Source organism: Glandiceps talaboti, chromosome 1, assembly GCF_964340395.1.
Source record: "Glandiceps talaboti chromosome 1, keGlaTala1.1, whole genome shotgun sequence".
NCBI classification, from domain to species: Eukaryota; Metazoa; Hemichordata; class Enteropneusta; family Spengelidae; genus Glandiceps; species Glandiceps talaboti.
The window spans coordinates 12,587,578-12,615,378 of NC_135549.1; the positions used below are offsets into that span (position 1 = coordinate 12,587,578).

The 27,801-nt window shown below is 35.1% G+C and overlaps 1 protein-coding gene across 1 annotated transcript in view; it reads right to left on the bottom strand.

The window, feature by feature from the left end:
• Positions 1 to 27,801, bottom strand: part of LOC144434970 (filamin-A-like) — a 116,562-nt gene that overhangs the window by 10,015 nt on the left and 78,746 nt on the right. The window contains exons 22-25 of the mRNA XM_078123533.1: positions 3,302 to 3,407; positions 1,694 to 1,840; positions 1,323 to 1,451; positions 111 to 284 (exon numbers count right to left, since the gene is read on the bottom strand). Coding sequence (XP_077979659.1) covers positions 111 to 284; positions 1,323 to 1,451; positions 1,694 to 1,840; positions 3,302 to 3,407 — 556 coding nt within the window. The remainder of the gene's footprint in view (positions 1 to 110; positions 285 to 1,322; positions 1,452 to 1,693; positions 1,841 to 3,301; positions 3,408 to 27,801) is intronic.

The following is a 27,801-nucleotide window of genomic DNA, read 5'->3' on the forward strand; positions in this document are numbered from 1 at the left end:
GGGAAATAAAATAGTGACTGTTGTTCAGTTTGGTGCAAGATATTTGTGAAACAACCAATAACAGAACTAGTCCACAGCACAAAATTCATGTGTACATCTTTTCTGCCTACCTGTAATTTTAGCATTAAATGGACTACCAGGTACATGTTTGTCAGCAAATTTGACAATGATGGCATAATCTCCAGGCTTGGTAGGGAAATAGGATACACTGCAAGTTCCATCTTTATTATCTACACACTTAATCTCTGCCTTGGATGGACCTTCTACAGCAAGGGCTAGACCACCTGAATGGAGCAAAAACAGTATTCAAATATTAAACTCCATTGAAGACATTCATCTCAGTTTGAATCATCATCTTACTGGTCAATATGTCATCACGATCTACAGGCCAATACAAATGTCTCAAATGTATGGCTGAAAGTAGGGTAGGATCAAGTTCTAGAAGTTGTCTGAAATTATGGTTGTTTCATCCAGATAGGGATGCAAGTGGGGGGGGGGGGGTTCAAGTTCTAGGAGTTGTCTGAAAGTATGACCATTTCATCAAGATATGGCTGGAAGTAGGGTGGGGTCAAGCTCTGGGCCTAAACTATCATACAATATGGCCATTATCATCAAGGTGACAGTGGCTGGAAGCAGGTTGAGTTCAAGTTCTGGGAGTTGTTCTAAGTGTGGCCATTTCATCAAGGTTTTGGCTGAAAGTACAGCAGAGTCAACTGAAAGTTATCCTACACTATATGGTCACTATATGGTTTCAATGTTATCACTCAGATCATAGACCCAGGAGGGTTTATGCTCAAATAGAGTACATACAGCCATTTAAGTTTTAAATCTGCTTTATGTGTAAAACAAGAGTTGTTCAAAGTTTCAAGGATCATAGAAAAGTGCACCCAGGCAATATAACCTTTGTAAACAGGCAAAGAAAGTGCACAGAGGTCATGTAATTTGTGTAAACAGGCACAGAAAGTATACTCAGGCAGTAACTTGTGCACCCGCAGGCCATGTAAACTTGTGTAGAGTTTTTAGAAAGTGAATTAAAGTACATTCACATGGTATTGGTGTGACAACTAAAACTGTAGTCTGTGACATTATATTTATTTGATCTTTTCAGCAAAGTCATACCAGGACATGATCTATTTGAGGCAGCAATTTATACAGCTGAGCTGGTATTTAATCTGACATTGAACACATAAATAATCTAGACAGGACATCTGAAAATAAAATAAATGGAAATGTGGGAGTGTAGGCCATTACTTCAAAGTTCCTTGATTGACAATATATTTCCTGTGAAAAGAAATACAAAAGTTTCTATTGACTATGCTTACCTGCACCAGCTTCTTTAGTATTGATAGTAAAGTTACATGGTTCAGCAACAACACCATGTGTTAGTCCAGGTCCATAGGCTGTAACTTGACCACTCTTGATTTCATCTACATGGAACTGGAATGGACTACCTGCTCAAAACAAAACAAACAGATGCCTGTCAGATTGTCTACAATATTATTATGGTGACCGGCACTACCTTGTCAAATTTTATACATGTTATGATAGCTGATGCTTAACATGTCAAATTTTGTACATGTTATGGCAGCTGACACGTAATTTTTTCAAATTTTGTACATCATATGGTGACTGATGTTTGACTTGTCAAAAACTGCCAAATTCATGGTTGTCATAGCAACTCATAATTACTCACCTCCAACATGTTTGTTGTTATATTTATTAATAAGAGATAGTTCATGTAGTCCTTTTTCTACAGGTGAATATTTGATAGTGATAGTACCATCTTTGTTTTCAGTAATATGCGGTGTGTGGACTTGTCCTGATGGTGTCTTCACAGTACCTATACAATCAACAACATCGTCAAGTGTTTAAAGATCAAATCGGTCTAAGCTCCTAATTTTACAACAAATAAACAACAGATTTTAATCAATCTAAAGTGACTGTTCCTACATCTACTATAAGTTTGTGAATACCTTATACTTGCAACTTAACACAACAACACTGTTCAGTACACTCTCATAGGTGTTAACGTCCTACTTCACTGATCTGAGTGGATTTAGCGACAGAAGAAGCTTTTGTGAAATCAGCTGATCAAATATATCAATCAACAACACAGACTAGTAGAGCCTAACTGATAGGCATCCTTAACTTACAACAAATCAACAACACAGCCTAGTATACTAGTAGTCCAACCAATAAGTATCCCTAACTTACAACAAATAAACAAGACTTGTACAGCCTAAATGATAGGTATCCATAACTTAATACAACAAATAAACAACATATTGTGTTGTCTGTCACACTAGTAGTCTGCTGAATAACTCAAGGCAATACCACTGGCAGTGTCCATAGTGAGTCCAAAAATAACGCAATAAACTTTTATGACAACTTTGAATTTAATTGTACACATTTCTGACATGTTCCAATGTCTACAATAAAATAGGTCGTAACACCAAGTTAACTTCAATCAAAAAGGCAACATTTATCAATTACTAATGACATGTAGTGACATAGGAGTTGATGGTTTGGGTCATGACTTCTCCAATACTTTCTCTAATAGTGCTACTTCATCTCATGAATTATTATCACTTCACACATTTGTTCTTTGTCTTTGATGACAGTTCATAATTAATACATAAGACATCAAAAATGTATATTAGGTAATTTAGCTGTGTCAGCTATTAAAAATAAAGGTGAACTTTTCCTCTCTTTTTTTCTTCTGTTCTAGTTACATTTTCCTCTTGGAATATGTTCCATATGCAACAATTATTCATTGAACCGTACAAGGAAAAAGATGCCCTGAGGAGAAATCATTCAACTTTTCAACTCTGAGAGATGGCAATGTTGTAGCCAGATGATCATAATATGATACCCGTCTATAAACACCAGCCAGATTTGTTTATGAAATGTACAACTGTAAAAACACAGCGCCAGTAACTTGGATAACTGTCTTCGTCTAGTTTGTTATTTCTTTACTCTCTGTGGGACGTCCTCCATTTCAAAGATTTCAAAATTTCATAAAAAATAAATGTACACTATTATGGTTTATTGTTCATATCAAGGGAAGAGATTGGGTCACCCCACTGTGGCAATATGGGGGTTGGCAGGATCCACCAATGGGTAACATATATTTTGTTCAAATAATTTTGCTTAGGGTATCCGATGGTAACACATTTGTAATACCAATTATGTAGATTTTCCACATGATTTCAATAGATTTCCCTGAATAAATCTGAACTTCTCATTCTGCAATAGTCAAATTATGGATTTTTCCAAAATTCAAACAAGTGAATATACATACCAGTTATCTGGCCTGGACCAGCACCGCTGACTGGTATCACCATGTCAAATGGTCTCATATCCTGCGACATACCGTCAATATCTGTACGAGGTGGACCCTCTTCAGCCTACAACAAATTGAAAATATTGTTGAGTTTACAACATTTGCGATAGAGAACTCTCATAACACATCGATGGGGCTGGTAATTCAGAAGCCACATTTGAAAGATTAAAATAATTATTTCTGTTGATCAACTCAATATCCGTACTGTAGGTACATTATGCAACTTTATTATGCACCCTTTCTTCTGAGAGCTCAAGGTGCTCACATCACATCAAAATGCATAACATATCATCATGTCACGTCACATCATAATCAAAATGTGTATCAAGTTATCATGTCACATCATGTCACATCAAATGTGTATCAAATTATTATCATGTCACATCAAATCAAATCAAAAGGTGCATCGTTATCACGTCACATCACATCACATCACATCAAAATGTGTACCAAGTTATCACGTCACATCACATCACATCACATATCACATCACACGTCAGTGCACATACCACTTAGTCATGTTATCACTCCAAACATATCATTACATTACCATACTTTGACATCGCACAACATAAACACTCCATTCTTATGCCACACCATACAAAATGACATTCCATAGTTCACATCAAATACCCCAGAACTATTTACCCATGTTTAGTGCATGGTCTTTCAGGTTACATATCACATCACATCACATCACATCACATCACATCACATCACCATCACTTTACATACATGACAGGCCCTAATATCACAAGTCATCACATCACTTTACAGCATGTCACATATCACACGATATCATAATCATATTACTTTGAATCACATTACTATGATGTCATTATGACATCATATTACATCATAGCACCTAATTACATCATAGAACAACGACAAAGTCACAACAACACAGCGTATCTGTGTGAAAACCACAAATACAAAATGTACCCGATATGGTCTTCAAAAAGTTTTCTCAAAAAGTAAACAAGCTGTGTTTGGAAGATGTCATTGAAATAAAGTGGTACTCAGACTGCTTTTCATTTTTCAAGTAACCAAAATAAACTCTGTGACACTTTCCATACATTTTAGCAGTTCAAATATATGGTCACATAAACATGGCTGAGCATTTTGTGTCTGGTGTGATGAAAGCAGTGGAGAGATGATCAAATCTAATGATATTTCATAGAATATTTCAAAATCAATTCGCTATACTGACAATTTTGTACAGACATGGGCCTGGGGTAGGGAGTTAATTTGTCATAGCAACTAAGGGTTAGACTTCTTTGTAAACTCCTAGTACTATAGTATAACTTTTATAGCTGGGTTTCCAATGCATACAAAATGAGAAAGTAACTAAGATAATATCATGTGCATACGTGTGGCTGTTATTTGCATTCACAACATATGTACAGTTCCTTCTTTTACCGATCTTAGTTGTACTGATCGACCAATAGAAATCTCCCTCACTCACTTTCTACAATTTTCTATCTCATGAACAAAAGTCTTACTGACAACAGTTGAACAATGGCTTATAAGCTCTGCCCAATCGCCAACACACTAATATGCTATAACCACCAATGGCTGAATGGAAGACAGATCTTCATGGATAAGTAAAGTTTGGTTCCATTTTGCTCTGCCCCAAATTTTTACCACATTGATCTCTCTCGTAGAACTCTAACCTATACATAGGAGTTTTCCTGAGCACTGATGTACATGTGATTAAAATTAGTCACGATTCTTCCATAAAGTCAGACACACCAGACAATTTGTATTTCCATAATTGGCATATTAATGTCAACAACCTATGTAGTTCAGCTGTGTCCCATAAATCAGGTTTTTAGAGTACTTATTTTAACAAACAATTACAGAACAAGACCACTGCTAGATAAACATGTGCTCCCAAAGAAACAGATTGCTGCTATAACACATGACATCCCATGACATCAATTTTGATGAGGTTATCACAGACAATTGGACAAGCAGTGAAACTGTCCTATCATACGACTGAGAATGTACAAAACAATGGAATTGTGAGATGGGGTACTTACTTATTTTTAAGTCCAGAATTGATTATGCTATTACAAATTTGGTTTATGCATAATTAAAAACTTGTTGAACTTTCATGCAACATAAAGATTTGTGTTTTTCAATTAACATAAATTAGAAGAAAACCAATTATCTGTGTGGGAGGGGAGTCTGGAATGCTTGCTTGCCTATTACACTCTGCAAATTGTTGACATAACCTTGGATGAACTTGGCTACTAATTGTCAGGGGGTACTTGTGACCTTGGATGAACTTGGCTCCTTACTGTTATGGGTATTTGTTCAAGCTTTCTAAAGATAATTCAAGTGGTATAATGGCAACAGTTAGAGGGTAATATTAAACATAGTATTATTACATACCAAAATAGCCAAATAACCATTCCTGACTGTAACTTCACATCCCACTATCCATCACTTCAATACTTTTATCAATACACACAATGCTACAAATTGAACCACTTTTCAAAGCAGTTGATTTCTCTACATGAGCTACAAACAAGATTGCAATCCATGAGTTCAAATCAATATTGATAATTTATTTTTCATTCATATCTGTGACCAGCTGTAACAACACTGTTGTCACACAGTCTGTTTTTTTATGCTGCTTCTACGTAAGACAATATCATGACAACACTTAGTCCAGAGATAGCCTTGGTGTTACTATCTCAAGAAACTCTCCATACCAAGAACACATTTTTGTGCTTCTAACTTGCATCTGCCTTGGCTTGGTACGGAGCGTGTCTTTAGTTAGTATTAAACACCACAACACGTTTCTGAGCTAGACAAAACTGAAACTTGAACTATCACCAAGTGAAAGTCACCCTGCGAAGTATTTCAATTAGTTGTTTAGATATTACAATTTGCAAGGATACCAGATTTCAGTCATATTGTCTATGGGTAGACAAACAAAGCATCTGCCCACATCTCAGTCTCGTAGAAAATGGGTATTCACATACACATGATATAGGGAAGCATTCAGCCACATGTTTACATAGGAATGTATCAAAGTACCGGATGTTTTTGCATAAAAGATAATCTTTTCATGTAACGCTCATTCTTTTAGCAGGATAGGGTCTTTGCTGCCAAACATTTGGTCAAATATCTAGATTTATTTGGCCTATCACCAAGGTTAAATTATATAAATTAAGATGGTGACTACGAACCAAGCCTGCCATTTATATGTAAATCAAAGCTGAGCCAGACTAGTGTTCACCAATCATTTACTGTATAAATCAAGGTATAACAGCTGTGAAGTAAACACTTATAAGTAGACCGTTTGTTATAGTCCAATGTTACTGTCTGCCAACACCCCCACCAATTAACACACCCCTTTTTCCAGCTTACATTTACAAATTGGAATGAAGAAAATTTGATATGGGTTTTTAAATGATCTAACAAGTTGTCATCTTTACTACCTACCTGTAGACAAACTATGCTTACTATAGAATTACATGTACTATAGCTTAGATGAACAACTTGTCTCTAGGGTAGTAGGGCAATAATATATAGGCACTGAGCATTTAAATGCCATACCATACTTTTGGCTTCTGTTATTACTTAATTCATGCAAAAAGACAGATTCATAATGAGTGTACTGATGGATATACTGTTAAAGCAATTATTTTTTGCCATAGTATTTGTCAAGGTCTTATTTTTCATTTGATCTAAGAAATAGAAGATATACGGTACAGGGCATACAATGCAGGTTTAGACGAAAAATGAGTTTGGTATAAATTACAAGTGAACAATGTCCGACCAGGCCATTGCAATGTTCTCAGCCTGCATTCCTGAAGAGTTCAGATGGTCAAAATGTCAATGGTTGATACCCAGACAAAAGTACAGGTATGTTGAAGAACCATATAACAAGACATTCCTTAAAGTAAGGATATACAGAACAAAGGCATTAAAAAGCCACAAGTAGAAGTAGAGTATGGACAAATATATTGTACTGTCTTCTTGAAAACACTTAGATGTTACTCCTCCAAAAATGAGTGACCTAAGGGGGCCTTGTCAGTACAAGTCGCTAGACGAGTAGTGACAATCCTTAGGTTATGAGTATTTTCTGACTGAATGAAAATAAATATTGGGAGAATAACATACCAGTACCAGTGATATGAGAGAAAAATTGGGGAAAGTTATGGCAATTTTCAATGTTTCGACTCATATTTCGAACACAGCAGAACCAGTGACGTAGACACATGTTGTCGTGACATAGAACGGCTGGAGTATATATTTTATATTTTCAGTTCAGCTTGGCTAGTGCATGGACAGACAGACACAGACAGACAAACATATAGACAGACTGACAGACACGTACAGACAGACAGACAGACAGACAGACAGACAGAATGAATGAATGAATGAATGAATAATGTGAAATTCAGTCTTCTTGAACTGAAAAAGTGAAAGAGCTAAATAATATGTTTGCATTTTGATAAACTAATATGGTACACGATACAAACAGAATATAAATTGACTGGAAAGTCATTGAATTCCAAAGGTTAAACATTTATCATGAACCTTTTAATGCTAATAATGTAAAGTCTTCAAATTTCATCAGAATAATATTTCTGGTCAGATACCATGTGTAGCATGTCACTAAAGGTTTGTTCCATGGTATATGTTTTTATCACTCAGACATAATAGTCTCATTGCTTATCTGACGGCTGATGGGAAGAATTTACTAGTTATAACTAATCTAAACAACCTACCAGCTGATGGGACAAATTTATTAATACTAACTAACTAATTAACTAACTAACTAATAACTAACTAACTAACTAATAACTAACTAACTAACTAACTAACTAACTACAAGACAACTGCATGATGGGTAGAATTAAATGGCTATAAAGTAAACTATGCAAACCAGACATCTGATGGCAAGAACTCACCATCACTAATTCTACTGTAGACCAAAATGTCAACTTTACAGACAACTTTACTTGACCTGTCTACTCCAATATAGTTGGGTCATACCTAAACATGATTTACAATACTTTCATTGACCATCTCAATAACAAAAATCTTAATTCTTATGGGTGTATCTCTCATTAAAAAGATGCAAATAAAAAAACACATATGAAACTCAAGCAGCTTTTCATTCACGAAAATAAAACAATCTGGTTAATTATTTGTTTTCTGAAATTTATGAAATTCTTCAGAAACCAAAACGTGCAAAACGAGTAAATTCACCTCACTTTTTGATACAGAATGATATGTATGTCTTTGACATCTCTACAAATAGTTTGGTGTGTCGTATTACATTTGAGTCATAATATACTGCTGTAGTCAACTTTCCCACACTTTTACGATCAAGAACAAGCAAGAGTGTATTTACCATCATATCAGTCTATATTTAGTCATAATATATGAGCTGTCAATTTCATGAAAAGTGGTTTGGCAATGTATGAAAGTCAAATGTAATGACAAACGATTTTATGGGAAATTCTCTCTCTGCTCATTGACATACATTGTTAGGTTGTTCGGTGGTCAAGTGCCTGGTTGAATCGCGAGACATATATAAAGTGATCCCTAACATGGCCTCTGTCTAGTTATTGCTTACTGAAGCAAAGCTCAGTACAAAGTATTTTATGGTATGGTAATTTGCTACAAGACCAGGATCTCAGCTGTTCTTATGTTGCACGAATTATTTGGTTCTTGCCCTGGAAACCATTCCTTGTCGTACGCAAATTACTTATGCATGGTCTCTTCAACTGAATATTTATAGTGCAGTACACCACAAAGCAAGAAACTGATGTCATTGAATAGCATGTACATCTCAACTTGCTATAGAAAAATGCGTGCCTAGACCGACCACAACTGTGGAGGGGGGGGGGGGGGGTGTTAGCAAAATATAGCACATTTCACTGAAACATTAAACTCAGTCATAAACATATCCTTTGAACTTTTTGCAATAAAATCAACTAAATTTGCGGGGGGAAAAAATCGAAAAAAATATCACCCTTTCTGACTGTGCCATCAATACCAAATTGCTCCATTGCATATCTTTGACATCCATTTTTCAAAAAGCCAAAGACGCTGAAGTATATAAACAGCTTTAAGTATAACTGTTTAGTGGGCCATAACTGCCATACTAAGTATGTCTTGATGAAAGAGGTACATGCGATACATTGCTATACAGATTAACATTTAATGCTGCCAGACAGATGTACCAACGCCACTCATCAATACCACCACTACAAACAAGTTGCTATGGCTATGGTACGCTAGCGCTATCCTTCCTCAAGATTCGATGAAGGATGAGAGATGATTTGATACCAACTAGGCATCCAGACTATGCCTACGGTAGCTGGTATTTATACCATAGTCATTCCAGATTTGCTTGTTTTGGAAAATATTACTGATAAATATTAAATAGCCACCCATCCTACTTTACTTAATACTAATTTTCATTTCAGACAAGGTGTTTTTGCTCTCCAAATGTTCTATATTTGTTCGCACACTAAATCAATGTTACTTTGTTTTCATATTTTCCTTCTTCTGAGAAATGTAAAAGAAAGAATACAAAACCCTGTAAGACTTCACTTGGGCAACAACCATATTATATCATGTCAAGCAAATTTCATCTTTATATTGCACACCATTGTTGGTATCGCCACCACTTTCAGTTTTGGCAGCTATGCTATTTTTTTCTAACTCACTGAGTAAATATAAAAATCCTAACTATGGAAAATCTGTGCTCACCCTGTGAACTCACCCCACCCTACCAAAACCAAACCAACCTAATCCTAACACGCGAGGTGGAGGTGTCAAATACGACAAGAGTTTTGATTTACTCCGATGACAAGATGTTAGTAAACCAAACATTGTACGATGAACTATTCGACCTTCACATTAACCTTCATTGAGAGCTTTGAAAAATGGTCAATTGAGCAAAGGGACTGGTTCACTGAGTGAGTTTTACCATTTATTTGTGTTTGCCAACTTCCCATGAACTGTAATGTTGCAGTATTTATCTCTAGAATTTTACGACTTTTATCCAGATGATAGACTAGAGGAAAGGTTATAACCTTGTCTCCATCTACACACCATATAAGGTATATATCGTTTGTTGGTACATGTCAACTTAGGAAATCAATTCTACATTCTATAACTTCATTTTCTTGTTCACTACACATTCGTCTGCTAATTTGATTTCAGTGGACCAAGCAAAAGAAAAGAAATCGCTGACAATTAACTTTCGACTATGAACAATTTGTTATTGTAGCTTATCCAAAGATTCTACCTATTCAACTACCAACATGCCAGTAATGTCAAACGCTTAGATAAGATTATAAAAGATGGAATCATATTCCAATAAAATATTTGTATAAACATTTGGAAAAATACTAAAATCCAAGTCACATATATTCTGTGTGGAACACCCACCGTGTTTTTAAAAACATGTCAAAACTGGGTTTAAAGCGGAAATGTCAATGGAGGAATGCAGAAAATTTCATTTGACCTTTCACATTGGACAGGAATTTCTACAACTTTTTCAGCTGCGTACCTGGCACTTGAGACAACAAGTGCAAGGACAGCAGAATGTACACGAATTTTGTTGGGTAGAATCAAACACTGCTAACAAAGAGTTCTTGTAAAATCTCACATTAAGCAATATGTTACAGACATGTGCAGTTTTTTAAATCTCACAAACATGTTGCAGACAGTTCTGGTAAAATATCTCACAAACTTTCAGGATTTCAACTAAAATGATGCTAGGAGTAAATCATAACTTTGAACCTGAATCACATCAAAGACAGTAGCTTTTAGGAGAACATCGCAACATATATATAATCATGTCACACACCATCTGGTTAAAACTTGACAAAAACATGTTACACAGAATCTCTGGAATTATTTGACAACACAACCTCAGTTTCTCAAAGAACAAACACTTTACAACTAGAAATACTCAAAAGAAATCTAAAATAACAAATGAAAATGGGTGTTGATTTAGGAAATGCCTTGGATTGTTATTTCACATTTCAGAGAATGTTGCACACAATGTATTCCTCACACAGTAAATGTCATTTACCAATAATCTACTAAAGTACTCACTTCCCATTCTCTGTCACAGAAGTTATGCAATAAACGTGACACAACTGCAAAACAAGTTACAGTAATATCCTTTCAAATCCCAGCTTGCATAATACTTTCAAAACAAAAATGTGCATAAATTTTGATGAGGTTCCTTAGAGAGTATAGCATTTGTCTACCATGACTTTTTCTTCAACTGACATTTTTTAGTAACCAAGTGTGATCATGATGGTTTTACAGATAGTGGAAACACTTACCTTAACAATTACAGTGGTTGGGAACCAGAACACACAACCAGCTATTTCCCTCATTTTTACCTATTTCAAAATGCTTCTGGGTTTTTTACACAATCTAATCGACTTTGCAGACAGTTTCAAATTCCTGCGTATGCCTTCACACCATTGGATCCTATCATGCACCGAAGTTTTCCTTTTTTCATAAAGTTGTTGATATAGCTAGAAAATAGTCTGCCAGGTCAGGTGCTACAAGAGTGTTGGAGTGGTGTATGTTGTAAATAGCTGTCACACCTGATTGACCTTCTCTGACCTTAGCTCTGAATATACCACTTCTGGATGGGTAAAAACGGGACTACCTCTACGAGTCAAAAACTGAAGAGTGTGTCATTCCTCTCTACCTCTTCTTTACATGTGTTAATGGTATCATCATCTCATGATATACACAATACTCTGTTGATGTTATAACAACCCCTTATGTTTATATTAATTGCCTGCCAAAGTTTATAGTCCTGCCAGCCAATAATAGTTTAGTGGTCCTCATAGGATGAAAGTGTATCCCTCCCCTGTCTATGTTATCTAGCTCCCTAAACACATACAAATGTTAAACAAAAAGTGACATATTCAAAAAAGTGGGCAGGTCGGACACTGATGAGGATGACAAATTGTAGTGTAATTTATCCATAGAGGTGGTATGACAATAAACAAGTCCTCCATGGCTAAGCTTTATGTTACATTGTGAAGGGACAAATCATGTTATATGTAACAGATCTGCAAAGCAACAGGCCGACAACAGATCATACCAGTAAGTATGGAACTCTATGACCATATGTACTGTGACAAATCATTTTCTCATTATTTTGTGATCACATTGTTGTTGCTGTCAGCCATGCCAGACATACCAGGTTTGTACAGAATATCCACAATTCTGTATATCAACAGGTGTATGTGCTACAGGTCTGACAATGCCTCACTACAATATCTACTCTATTCACTACAGAGTATATTTGATCAAAAGTAAAGAGACTCAGACAGTTATTTGCTTTTTTTTTTGCTCTTTTTATATATACATATTTTGTTAAATTTGATCTCTTTTGTGACACAATTTTGCGACAGTTATTCAACTTTATCAAGTTGGTCTAAAATCAAATTGAAATGAATAAAAAGTTCACAGGAAAAAAAATTGTGAGAATAATTTTTGTGGTTCAAGTTTTTGACATGGGTATGGTTGAATGTTTGGTTATAGCCATGCCCTAACAACACAAGGAATGTCCTAAGATTACACTCATGATTGGCTTAATTAACCATAAATCAAATACAACTAACGACAGAGAGTGAAAAGCAGTGCCATGACAGGTCTGTGAAGTCTGTCTGAGATGCAAAACAATTTCTTTGGGACAGACACTCAGTGTACCTGATATTCTCACTTTTTCAAATCTTCTACTATATTTCTCAATTTCTTAATTAAATATTCAAACACTTATATTTGACTTTGCAAACAAGGATTACTTGTTTTCTTAAATTCTATTTTTCTGGGTTTATGCTGTGTATTTACCCCCTGGAGTTCCTAACATGTTTTAATCCACTCATTCTGTCACGTAACTAGAGGGATAATCAATTTATGAAGCCTACAGACATATGTTGTTAACAGTATTGTTTAACCATGCATTCAAAATATGCTAATTAAAGCAACAGTTGAAAGATGGCTGTAAATTATTTTGTGGGTGTCTTCATATTCCCACATTTTTCGGCCGTTTTATTGATCACATTTCCAGACTAATATGATCTGTAATAAGCTAAACTCAATTTTATCACGGTATACAATAATGTGGTTCAAGTCTAAAAATAAAATGGATGAAATTTTGCGGGGGAGAGAGAGAAAGAAATTTTGTTCAAGTAAATTTTGTAGTGAAAGTATGCAATATTGTTGGTTCATCTGACATATAGATCAACTAAATGACTGAAATACTTTGAATGTCTGGGATGATGGGATTTTCTGGTTATGCAATTTAGACAATGATGTGACATAGAAGTAATGCACAGAATGTTTTGATCAAATTGACAGTGATGGGTGATTTACAGTAAATAATCACAGGAATATGTACAGCATACCAAAACATTGAAAATTTCTCACACTTATTTGGAGAAAGTTTTCCGTCAAACATAATTTTAAAACATAATTTTCTGTTTCAAGTTATGCAGAGAAAGTTTGTTTTCTGTATGCTGTCAACAGTTAGAGCACAAGGAATTCATATCAACTATTTGACATTTAGGTCCCCTGTCCAGGGCATCCCATAATATCACTAAAAAGCATTCTTCACCTCAATTTGATTTGATTGCTGACACTTTCATACATCCAGGGTAGATGTAACTTAAACAAGAAAAAAATTCTTTGAGGTTTAGATAAAAAAAAGTCATGCATGAAACAACATGCGACAAAATCCAGGGTATACATATATAAGCACTTGAAGACAGCAAGTGAGTTGACTATAACATTGGACAGAAATATGTACAACATATTATGTAGTGTGAGAGTACACTGGTATTAAATTTATCAAATGCATCAATCTAATTATACTAGTAATAGTACTAAATAAGAGTTATTAATTTCCTTTGGCATTTTCACTGCCTAACACTATATTTTAAACTATGGAATTTCTGATGCATGTATCATAAATTATTAGTAATTTTTTTTTTTCTGTCTTGTCAAGTTTTACAGCCACTTTAGACAAAGAGTCTCCACTTCAAATTATTATTTTGTATAATTTACACAGCTTGTCAATTGTTGTACCTGCAGAGCTATACCCTTGAATCACTACCTATGAATTTACACTTGTCAGGGCAAAAAAATCCATTGAACTCCAACTCTATGCTAATGATTTGTATTTGTTGACCTTTGACACGATAAGGGTCACACCTCAGGCAGATTATTCAGAGTTTTCAAACGTTAAACCTTGGGATATGCTTGTAAAAGTAGCAAATACTTTTGAACATTTGAGAAGCAAAGGTCTTGTACATGTATTTGTATCAAGGCAAACAATGTTCAAGTGTCTCAGTAAACAGGTTCATAAGGTTGGAACTTCACTAATATAGTAATGTAAATTCTTTGATACACAGCCAGAGTTACTTTTGTTCATGTCTACGCTTCGGCAATGTGACTGTTGCCTTCCTCATAACAAACCGATGTTCAACTAGCTCAAAGCATATCCCTAGCATTCTGGTTCTATTATTTAGTTATTAGAGGACTGCAGTTCTGGCTATAAAATACAGTTTAGATAATAAGACAATATATTTCATGTAATTATAGCATCTCAGAGGGTTGCTGGGCTATCGATATGTCAGAAAATCTTTTTCACTTTCTTTCCTGATTTTCATCATTACAGTAAAAATCACAGATCTATCTATTTTACATAACATTTTACAAAGTCTTCATCTCGCCTAATTAGATTTGTACAATTAATTATTATAGCATGTTGAAAATTCATAATTATTCTGAAGTGTTTACAAATAAACATACAATCACAATAAAAACTGCGACAATGACAACAGCCCATTCATTGTAGTATAGCCATGACAATGCTCATGAGACATCGGCGAAAATTTGGGACTTGCTTCCAAGAAATATGAGTAGAAATTCATAACTGAACAACAAAAATTGTTTACTGAAAGATGAAAAGGCTGCCATTTTCAGGAATTTAAGAAATTTGATTGCAAAATGGTCTGTTTAAACAAAATGGTCTCAACATGGTGGTAAACCAATACTATAACATTAGATGACGGGCAAGGTGAAAGGTCAGAATACTCCCCAGGCATCACCTTCTAAAATATCTGTCCGTACGAATTTGCTTTTCCAGATAGAGCTATCAATGACAACCCAATTAGCATTTTTGTTAGTACAGCTCATACCACTGGAGTGCCAATCATATCATAGATGAAGAGTTTATCAAATTGGCCAACTGGTGAACAAGCAAATTTGATAACAAACTGATGACTTTTATCAACTGTCTCATACATCAATTCATTTTGTCTTAAAAGTAGATTCAGCTAAGAAAACATCTTGTTAGTGATTGTAACTGAAACAAAAACAGAATGATCATTGTAACCACCACACCCCCCCCCTCCCCCAACCCCCAAAGATAGAAACACCTAAAAAAAAAACAATCTTGTTTTTCTATCACATATTTATGGTTGTACTAAATAAGTCTATCCTTGTATAGTGGAGATGTTTTTACATTCCTATCATGCTTAACAGGTTACACATGAGGGCTTGCTGTACCATAGTAATCGGCACGTGTATCCAGATCTACTGAAAATGATATGACCCATGATGCACAGAGACAGAGTGGCATGACAAAAATCACACATCATGGTGTTACCACAAGGCCATTAACCCATTTTATTAATATCAGATCTGTAGTTGAGACAAACTATATGATCATGATGTGTTGTTCAAAAAAGAGACCGAGAGGTCACTCCTTGGAGTAAATTAAGACCTTGTGTGGACATTTATGGAGATATATTACATTTCGGTACGTCTTAAAAGACAATTATAACTTCAGCATATTCAAATTTTGGTATCATGTTCCCTCAATGATATTTTGGAAAGTTATACTATGGATGACATATTTTGTGACCCGCGAGAAAGGGGTTTGACATGATCAGATTCCAGTTTAGTCACAATGGAAAATTTAAGAAATAGCTGATATATTTTGTGAACTTTGTAAGTCTCATTAAAATCTTGAGAAACTTTGAACCAGTCTATAACTTTTACTTTGCACATAAAAACTTTGAACAATGTGTCTCACTCCGAAACTAAAGACTTAGTAAGTACGGAAGTGGTTTAGGGTTTCCGGTTAGAATATAGTACTATGTTCACATCAAAGTAATCTAAATTTTAATTCAGGATCTTGCTTTTTACAAGAATACATATAAGTTATTGTTAGTCTCTTCAATTTGTACATTATTAAATCTAAATATGGATGAATTCTTTTCATATAATTTGTAAATGGTCGATAATGATGATTTTATTTTGTGTTTTATATACCACACCCTCTAAAGGGAGGTGTGTGTGTGTGTGTGTGTGTGTGTGTGTGTGTGTGTGTGTGTGTGTGTGTGCATGTATGTATGTATGTCTGTCTGTCTGTCTGTCTGTCTGTCTGTCTGTCTGTATGTCTGTCTGTCTGTCTGTCTGTCTATCTGTCATGAGTGTGTTTCTGTGTGTCTGTGCTTATAACTATAGACTATCAGGGAAGGCAAATGAGCACATATTTGTACCCAGACAACAATTTTAAGGTCATGATATTTCATTCAAGAATGCAACAACAGCGCTGGTTTTCACATGCCTCATAAAACTTTGTTGGCAGTACGTACAAGGAACCATGTAAGCACAAGGTTTTCTTTAAACAACAGGAGAAAGTGAAAAAAACCTTCAATTTTAAACTATTTCTGTGAATGTCAAATTAAGTACAAACTTTTACCATACACTCTATTGACCCATAGAGAATCCAATGCCTGCCAGAACCTCTAGTACATAATAATACGTGATGGAACGTAGTCAGTCTGTGGTCTGTAAAATTAACTATGAGCTCTATATTGTCACTAGTGTCTGACCCTCATCTGTACCTAGTTGGCTTGCCATAATGGTTTGATTGAAATACCATACGAATGAAACCAACACACAGAGTAGTTCATAATATATCATATCCTCACTCCAAACAGACATTTGCTGGATCAATTAAGAAGGTGCCATCACTTGTTAACATTTCTCACACCATCACATATCAACATGTTTGAAATTTATGATCAATCAAATTTTGTACTTTCTCTTCAAAAAATTCAACTGTCGGCATTATTTGCTTAGATGAGACACTATTTAGCTCAGATTGGACAATATGATTTGTTACATGTAAGAATTTTCATATAATCCATAGGTGTATTTCAAAGGTCATCAAATGTTCTCCTCACACTACCAATACTTTCATCATCACAAATAAACAAACAAGTTTCACCTCAACCCCGAGCTGTTTAGCTTTGACATGATAGCTAAAACTTTAGATAAAGGTTGCCAAAGGCTTGTCTTTTGCATGGGCCATATAAAGTTACATTAACAAGTCCTCATACATAGGAGTTAGTATCTAATTATCAGAAATGCTACACATACTTTTCCTTGATTAGGTCAAATACTATGTGACACTCTTTCTGGTTTCCCTCTAGATTGAAGCAAGAATTCCGACGACTTTAACTTACTTGTCTTGTTTTTAGAGATGGTCGGTACTGTTCTCAAGACAACAACAGTTGTATTTATAAAGAGCATTAATGAGGAAGTTTTCCTGTGCATAGCAGGCTTAATATGGAAGTAAAGAATCAATGTTTTGGGTTTAGCTGTCGTATCACAGGCAAAACAAGCGATTTCATTACAATCCCCCCTGGATACGTGATGTATGTTGCTGAAATACAGCAGAGACGGAGGATTCTTGTTCTACATACATACAATGAATATTGATAGTTTGGAAAGACACCAAATATGCTACTTGTACATTCTTACATACTTGGATGAAGCTGGTTACATGTTATGACAGTAATGATGGTAAATTTATACACGCTGAAATGTTTGGGCATAAATAGCTTAAGGATGATATGGAGACAATGTGATGAATATGGTACCATTACAAACAGACTGACTACTGATTGTTCATGTTTAGGGTTAGGGTTAGAGAAAACTTACACTGCAAGAAATGACAAAAGAACACAAAAAATGATTTGCCAGCCTGATTTCATCTTGACGGTTTGTCATCACAGTGTTTCAGGAAAGTATTCAACACAGTAAAGGAGACACATAAACTGTACAACAGGATAACCATCATGAATAATTGGAAAGATAAAAATGAACACAGCAATAGAAACAACAAACCTACCAATAATAGAACAGCAACAAAATTAATGGTCACGTTTAGCACAACTACAAGATTGTCCACCTCTCTCTTTATCTCTTGCTGTCTGCCTATCCGTAATGGCCGCCGAGTAGTCTGACTATTTACTCAAAATCCAAGGAAAGATGAATTCTGAAGACTACCAGAATATCTGACACCAGAGATGTTATGTTAGAATAATCCAAGAAAAACAGTGGGAAAAGGATGAATTCCCAGTTAGTGATGAAGACTAATAGCAACCAACTGACACCGTCACCGTTGTCATCAATGGGAACAAGTACCAGTTGACGTATACCTTGTAGGGAAGCTCGAGGTCAAAGTTGAGGGATAGTTGATGCTTTGATCCAATCCTCTGCAGCCCAAATATGTCCAGTGATGGAAACAGAGCCCAGATTCAGCATAAACGGATCAGAAATGTGAGAAGGCTGTGGTATGCTGCTTGCTAGAACTCACTTCACCACAGTCTGAGCAACACGCAACTGAATCCACTGATAACACAAATTTGGCTGGAATTTGTGAATGTGTACATGTGTTATTGCAACGCATCCAGCTCTCATAAAAAAAGTTATGATTTGGTCTTTTATCAGATAATACGGTAGGTCATTACTAATAACAGGCGGTAAAAATAGTTTTCATCAGTATTTGCTATGTCTAGACTACTCTCTCTTCTTAGGAACTTGTGGTATTACTCGTAAAATTAAACAAAAAGACCACTCCTCTGCAACTCTCTATTTCTTGTTCTCTTGACCACATATTATATTCAGTATTGTCGATGACGACTGGAAACATTTTTTCTCTCAAGACACGTACACATTAGATGTAGTGAGGTTTTCATGATATGACTCATGTACAGGACATGTGATGGAGTAAAGGCTAACACACATATATGAAGTATTGCATGTTGATGATATTTTTAAGGTTAACAAGCTATAACCTGTATTTTGTATATGTTCAAATGTTTGAATCTCGATAGTTAGCCAAGTTCACAGCTGTATGTTGTATATCTAGCATCATTAGCCAAGTTCAAAGCTTTTATTATCTCCATCAAGCATAGTTTAGCTGTCTTCAAAAAAATGACCTTGTTGGATAAGGTTAAAGTCTAATAGATTTATGCCAGGTTTGGTATATGATCCAGCATGCTTGGGTGCCCAACTAACTTATTCCCCGCTCATACTGCATGCATGCTTGGGTGCCCAACTAACTATAACTGCTCATACTGCACGCTTGGGTGCCCAACTAAGTTATTCCCCGTTCATACTGCATGCATGCTTGGGTGTCCACCACTATAACTGTTGATTCTGCATGCTTGGGTGCCCAAGTAACTATAACTGTTGACACTGCTTGATTTACTTGGGTGCTAACCTAGTCGGACACATTCCAACCATTTTCTATCCACTTACTACAGATAAAAACAGTTTTACTGAACTTGAAGCCATTTGATAATATATGAGGTTGTTGTGTCTTAAAATGACAAAAAAAAAAGGAATTATGATATTCTTACACTAATGATTTTTTATACTTGGTTCTAAATATGATAAATTTGTCACTGAGTAATAAAAAGCTTATAATATAATGTCTTTTCAATGTGACAATCATTTCTCATAATGACATATTGCGTGAAAGTAAGTTAACATCATGTTAACACTATCCTAGTGTGTGCATACCAGATATGTACCATCACACATAGTTGTGGTAGACATGCCATCTTGTTTAAGAACAGGATCACAGCTTAAGAGAAGAATTATGCACTTTGCTTTTCACACATTCCATGAACACTTCGGAAATTTCTCCAGCTGTTTCCCTGTAACGAAGTATCTTCAACAAATGCCAGTGGAGACATAGCTCACCATGGGATGCTTTTCCTCTAAGTCACGCAATTAAATTTTAGACTATGCAGTCAATGTTGCAGCAAGGCAAAGATTGATTGGCTTAAACATCATTCATTCTTATTTCATAGTGCAGTTTATTAATTTTAATCCACTTTAATTAACAGACAGTATGTGCTGTCACTCTTGTTATTTCCTGTCACCTTTCGACAACCAAAGATGACATCATGACTTCATGAAATCTTTTGACACTTGGGTGGATGCAATCAATATTTTTGGTTCTTCTCTTTGTGTGCATGTATAGGACTAGATTTGTATTTGATGACAAACAGCTATATTGATATCTGTATACTGTATACTGAAATTCACTACTACTAAAACATTAATCACCATGGCAACCACTTCATTTTGAGTGCCATTACTGTAGAAATTAGCAGAAGAGACAAATCCTGTGACAGTTTATATTTTTGCATTTTCGAACAAACAAGTATAAAATATTTGGAATAAATAATATCAATTCTACTTACTATCTGGCAGGATTACTTTCAATTCATGACATGGAAATACAGGATTATCTACATGGATATACTAGATTATGTAAAAACAAACAACTAATCCTTAGTCAAGTTAGATCATTTACTTAGTTTCCTTCTAGTGACTGTATAAATGTATGGCATCGGTTACTTGGCAATGACAACAAGTAGGTTGTGGCTATGTCGTATCTGAAACAAAGCAGGTATAGGTGTACATGTACTGCACAGATATACCTTCCTGCTGGGTTACAAATATTCTACTCTAGAAACTGTGTAGGAGATGTAAGCAATCCCTATCTCCCACTTTGTTGGCAATATTCATACCCGATCAATATCCCTTGATATTTTCAAAAAAAACTGTATCAGTTTCACTGAAAGCAACATGTACTTGGGCTTTGGTATTTATCAGAGAACTTGTAATTAAAGAACATACCGATATGATACTACACTTGATAATCTGTATTGTGAAAAAGATTCAAACCTACAGCTATGTGTGAACCCTTTGACATTAATAAAGAACAGCCTTCTTCAAAGTATTCACACCCCTACAGAAATATGGTATCACCCACAGTATCTACATCCCTACAGAAATATGGTATCACCAGCAATTTCTTTTTTTAATCGATGTTTTCCCAGGGGGGGAACTGCAACATATCCAGATTTTCATATAAACATAATGAGGAAAATGATTTGTAAATGTAAAAGTATCCCTGGAATGGGAGAGCAAGCTAGAATATCAAATTATGTCAGATTAGTCACTTGATTCATTTCACTATTACAAATCTGTACGTTAAAAATATTATCTGGATCAGTAATATTATATATTGGTCATTACCGTCGTTTAACATCTTTTAACTGGTGTATTTTGTTCATATTTACTTGCAAAAGACTATCAATATATCGCACGTAACAATTTCATTGTTTCCATCACTTATACCGTCATCCAGAATTTGTCAGCTCATCATCAAAGTCGTTAACAACTGAAAATATAATATGCTTTCTACAGTAACCTAGGTGGACTGTTACACCTACAATTGTTTTTGATTGGTTATCTGTATCACTTGAGGGGAAGAATTTTGACTTAGTTAGCCAGCCTTATCAATTTGCTGTAATTTTTGACAACCATTTCATATTTGCACACAGCACTCACTTTCCCTTGCTACATTTCTCTGCCATATATGGTAATTCCCTTTGGTCTCTATGACAACAGGGTCTGTTGCTAAGTTAAGGTAGTGGTTGAAATGTATCTGTTTCAAAGGAATGATTTTCTTACATTTAATACCAGAACAATCAAGAAAAATGATCCTGTGAACAGGACACTCCCCATGGAGCAGATAATGAAATATTATCTGACTGTGGATGAAGTTCAGACTGAATGATAGTAAAAATATCCATGTAAATTTAAAAGCATTGCTATTCCTGGGAGAAAGCTCAACATACCGTTCATTTTTTGTTCACAATGTTCCTTTCATTACATGCCAACAGATTGATTAATTCTAACCGTCTTACCAACCAACCAATATACCAACTGCGTATCAAAACAAAACAAACATTAAGTTGAAATTCATTTTTGTTTTCAGACGGCACAAAAAAAATCTGACATTGATTTTCCAAAGACAATGTTAACTCTGCATGGAGTAATTACTTCAACATTGTAAATTTAGAAACTGACAGTTCCAGAAGTATATTTATTCTGATATTGAAATAGTCGACTTATCCTTCCACTGCTCACTACATATTTCTTTATCTAGCGGAAAGTCAGAAAATACATGAAATATTTGAATTATGATAAGATTAAAGTTGGTATTTTTATATCATAAGATTTAAATAGTTCCCTGACTGACAACTGAACCACAAAAATGGAAGCATTAGTGTCAGAGGTCAATAAAGGTTCAAGATAGGTCCTAACAATGACCTGGACATTTCTAGTCATTCGCCTAAAGAAGTGCTTTCAATTTGCCTTTTATTAGAAAAGGCAGACAAATCAATTGTTATTACACACAAAAGTCACAGAAAAATGAGCTATGGACTATATATAGGAAACACTTATAATGATCAACTTGGTATCAGGTATTTTGGAAGAAGATAACAATAGGGTGAACTACACATAGAAGTGACAGAAAAATGGACTACAGAGTAGAGTGGTAGATAAAGAAGGAGTTAAAAAGTCAAATAATATTACTACATATACCTTCCTACTTTCCTTACAAACATATAAAATGTTTGGACTTCTTGTGTTGTGCATCCAAGTTGTCATCGTTTGTCTGGTCTAATGGTTTACATCAATAACTGATTTTCAAGAAGTTAATGTCATGATACTAATGTTCTCCACCACAGCACCAAACAGCTATCCATACACAGGCTAATGGAACATCTCCTCTTTTTTTGAAAGATGTTGTAACTGCAGCATATAATTTGCTCTCCTTGCTTCAATATTGCAGCCAAAACTACTGTTTGCTGTAACTGGTAGATATACTTCTACTCAATATCCACCTCCTGTTGTTGTTGCTATCTATATTGAAAAGATCTATGTCTAACAGTCTATGGTTAAACTAGAATGGTCTTTTGACTTTTTATCGTGTGTCCACACCTAGTCTTTACTGTACAGTACAAAAAAGGAACCATAACCTAACAAACAATCCCTCACAATTTTTAGTCAACGAAATAATAGATTGATTTTCTTGATTTTCAAAGTACTTCACAATTTTTTTTTTCAATGAAAGCAAAGCACAGAATTTTCTTGCTTTCATGCCTCATCAGCCCATAATGGTGTTACTTTGGCTTGGGTATGGCACACAGGTCAAGGTATTATCATATCCTTAAAAAGTACATGACTCCTACCACTGGCATCCTAGATTGTCAACCTAACACCATGATTCAATGGAATCTAATTTTTATGTTAGAGCTGAATACCTAATTGATATTACAGTATTACATTTATTTTCATCTAAATCAAGAGATAGGGTCATGAGTATGGTATTTACATAGAATAATAAGACCCCAATGCTGCAAATTACTCTACACTGACTAAGTAAGACCAGGCTGCAAATCACTTTACACTGACTTTGTAAGACCCCCATGCTGCAAATCACACTACACTGACTTGCCCCCATAAATATCACACAGTCAATGTACTATGAAAAGTTCAGTGCAGACAAATCACTCGATACAGAGATTACATGGAATAATATTGGACATCATGGAAATAATGGAAAACCAACATGGTTATGACATTTTGAAAAGACAAATTATATTGCTATCATAGACAAATATGAGAAATGACATCACATCACAGAGAGCAATGAGATATGACATCACTATCATAGACAGCAATGAGAAATGACATCATATCATAGACAGCAATGAGAAATGACATCGCATAGACAGCAAGGAGAAATGACATCACTATCATAGACAGCAATGAGAAATGACATCACATCATAGACAGCGATGAGAAATGACATCACTATCATAGACAGCCAAATGACAGGTACACAGCATGGCAATGAATACACTGATTCCACTGTTACTCTAAACTACTATTATATCTTGTATTCACTCCACTTGCACAACAAGAAAATATCACAGAAAGTACCAACACACTGTGTGGTACCAAACCTCTGCTTGGAAACATTCCAACGTCACACTATACCACAATGTTGACACTGCTTTCTACCTATCTTCTAAAGTTTCAAAAATCACATCTTACATTTTCAAAAAATTCTTGCGACTATAATTCCTAATTTGCAAGTACTGAACAAAAGCAATGTTATTAAATTCAGCATACAAGTATACCGGTCGTAAAATGAGCATTTCAACCAGTTTCTACTTTCAACAAAACTTAATTTCATCAATTAACAGTGCAACAAAATACCAGAGTCTTCCAATATTTCAACGACTAACAGCTACCTTCATCTGGGAATGAGGCAAAGACTCTGATATTAAGTTGCAATGTTGATTGATGAAGTTAAGTTTTGTTGAGAATTCTACGCAGTGAATGAAACTATTTGAAGAGTTTCTACTTTATAGTTTAAAAACAATGCAGTCGAAATTCAGGTACAATATCAAAAAAAGAAAAAAGAAAAAAAAGACAATTACATTTCTATAAAATTATCGAAGGATAAATTACTACTTTATTACAAACACTCAATTCGTAACAGACTTCATCTACTAATTTAAAAAATGTAGTCATTAGAAAGGTCAAAAAAAAAAGACTTTCTCATATAGTCATATGAGTCTGCAGTTCACTGGATATCACTTGCTGTCACTTTCAATTAACGGGTGAGTAAAATATCATGCTGTACGTGCAACTAGACAGTCTTCATACATTATGATTCATGCTGTGACCTTATGTTACAGAGAATGTCATAAAATGCTATCTAGATTGCTATGGAATGCTGCATCCTCCAAGGGAAGAGGAGGTGATAACTTTGGTAACCAGCTGATGACATGCCACTAGAGGGCGCAATTTAAAATATATGAATCTGTCCACCGCCAATCAAAGCTGTTATTTAGTTTTCATGGACAGAAAAAGGGTCCATTAAAAGTTGATAATTATCTAAATGATGATGTGAAAACATTTCAAGTATACTATTTTTTATGTGTTATTCATACATTCTTTGTATGACAATTTATGATATAATTCATATTTGTATATGACTGATATCTTCAAGGTACATATCTAGTTTTTTCTCTCAGGAATCTTTGACCATTAAAAAAATAAATAATAATGATAATAGTTTTGTTTTTTTACATACTGATTTAGCAGTCATTTTCAGTTCAGTGAGAAATCTGACACTCATACCAAGAACTAGTATTTTAGCTATACTGCCCTCTCTGTTGACAAGAAATGGCCCCCTATTGGTGAGAGATGGAGATGGTCAATAATGCAGCCCTAGTGTCCACTAGTCTAAACTAGTCATCCCTGTAATGACAAGTATGAATGTTGCCTTGCTTGTCTTCCAAAACTCTTCAATTCTTTGTCAACAACTCTGACCACAACACTCATATTGATCGGTGTCTTCACACACCACAATAAAATGACAATCTTCTTACAATTTTCTATCAAACGCCATTCTGCCTGAAAAGTCTCGTTTATACTGCAGAGATCATTTTAGCAAAGAAATGTTGTACCGAAATGACAGGTGGCATTCATTATCATTTGATCTATTTCTTGTAATGAAAGCAAAACTAAAATAAAGAAAAGATATGCATCATGCACTCTTAGGGAAGATACAAACAAAATGTCATCAAAATATCTCTCTACTACTGCAAGTGATTTAATTGTTCCTACATACCTTATGTAGTTACCAAAAACAAGATTGCAGTTACTGTAAGCACCATTAAGAAATCAGCAACCTGTAGTGCAGCTATATATCCAAAATGGCTGCCCTCGATTTGCACACTTTTCAGATACACCAACACTGTTTGATACACCCACATCAATCTTTCTAGTTTGACAATTTTTTTACAAATACTACAACCTACCTGGTTGACCTTAAATGTATTTCTTTCAATAAAATTCTATCACTCTACATGAGTCTACTATCAATTTGACGTGGAACCTTACCAAGAATACAAAGTGGAATCCTTCACAAATAACAGAGTTATCAACCGTTATTTCTCGTCTGTTCAACACCACCACCCCATAGGCTGTGTTGACAGTTCTCTCATTAGTCAAATATCTATTCAAACTCAATATGGTAATCAAAGCTTGATGCCAATATTAGTTTACGTGGACTCATCTTTCAGTTTTGTAATATGAGTTTTGTCAAAAAATACTTGGGATCGGGATGGGATGGGAAAACATTTTTATCACTAAAGTATGACATACTTTCGTGATAACTGTAGATATAACTTGGAACCATGCACCTCCCCACATGGATGAGGTTACATAAAAGCAAGCTTGCTCACGGGAAGTTCTGTTTATGATCAAAACACAGATAATATACCATTACCAACACACTTGTGTTGCCATCACAGATGCCTGGTATAAGGCAAAATGATATAAAGGTCACAAACTTTGTTTCTGAATGTAACCTTGGTTTCAGAAGGGAACAAATAAATTTTGGTGTAGTTTTCTTAATGAAATTTAGAATGTCTCCCATATATTTGACCTTTTCAAAGAGTACATTCCCTTTGCCCTTGGAGGACATCTCTTGTCCGAGACTGTCTACTTCATATGAATATTAGCAACATGACAAAAAGAATGTATGGTATGTCCATGGCAACAGCTCTTCAAAGCAGTCTCCATGTCAAAGGTGACACAATGAGGGCAGTCTTTATCATGTATACACTATCATGGTGGCAGTGGGAGGTGCTATCAATGGCTGCCACAGTATATTCTATGTACATCCAGCGAAGTGTCTTTTTTATGTCTAATAAGTTACAGCATCTAAATCAAGGAAGTTGTCCAAACTTTTGATCACCAACATTTTGTCAATTTCACCAGACAGCTGGATTACATGTACTATACGTTGTAAATCAGATCCTATTTGCTAAACAGTACTTGATTTTTGATAACGAAAAAAGAGAACGTTGACACTTAGCTGCACAAACATCTTACATGTTCAGTATCTAGGACTTTTCAGTTGACATCACATGGGCACTTGCATGACATTGTGAAAATTGAATAGTTTGTATATGAACTGTCTGAATGTAACTGTAGAGTCTGTGATCAGTATACAGACCCCCATTAGCAATTTATGTAATACTGAACTTAATAGACATTACTTTGTGTATGTGTAAATCAACAGAGACTGCAAGCACCATTCACATCTCACATGATATCACCCGTTCCATATTTCACCCCTGCTGTATATTCATAACATATACATTTACAGTTGCTCTCATCAAACA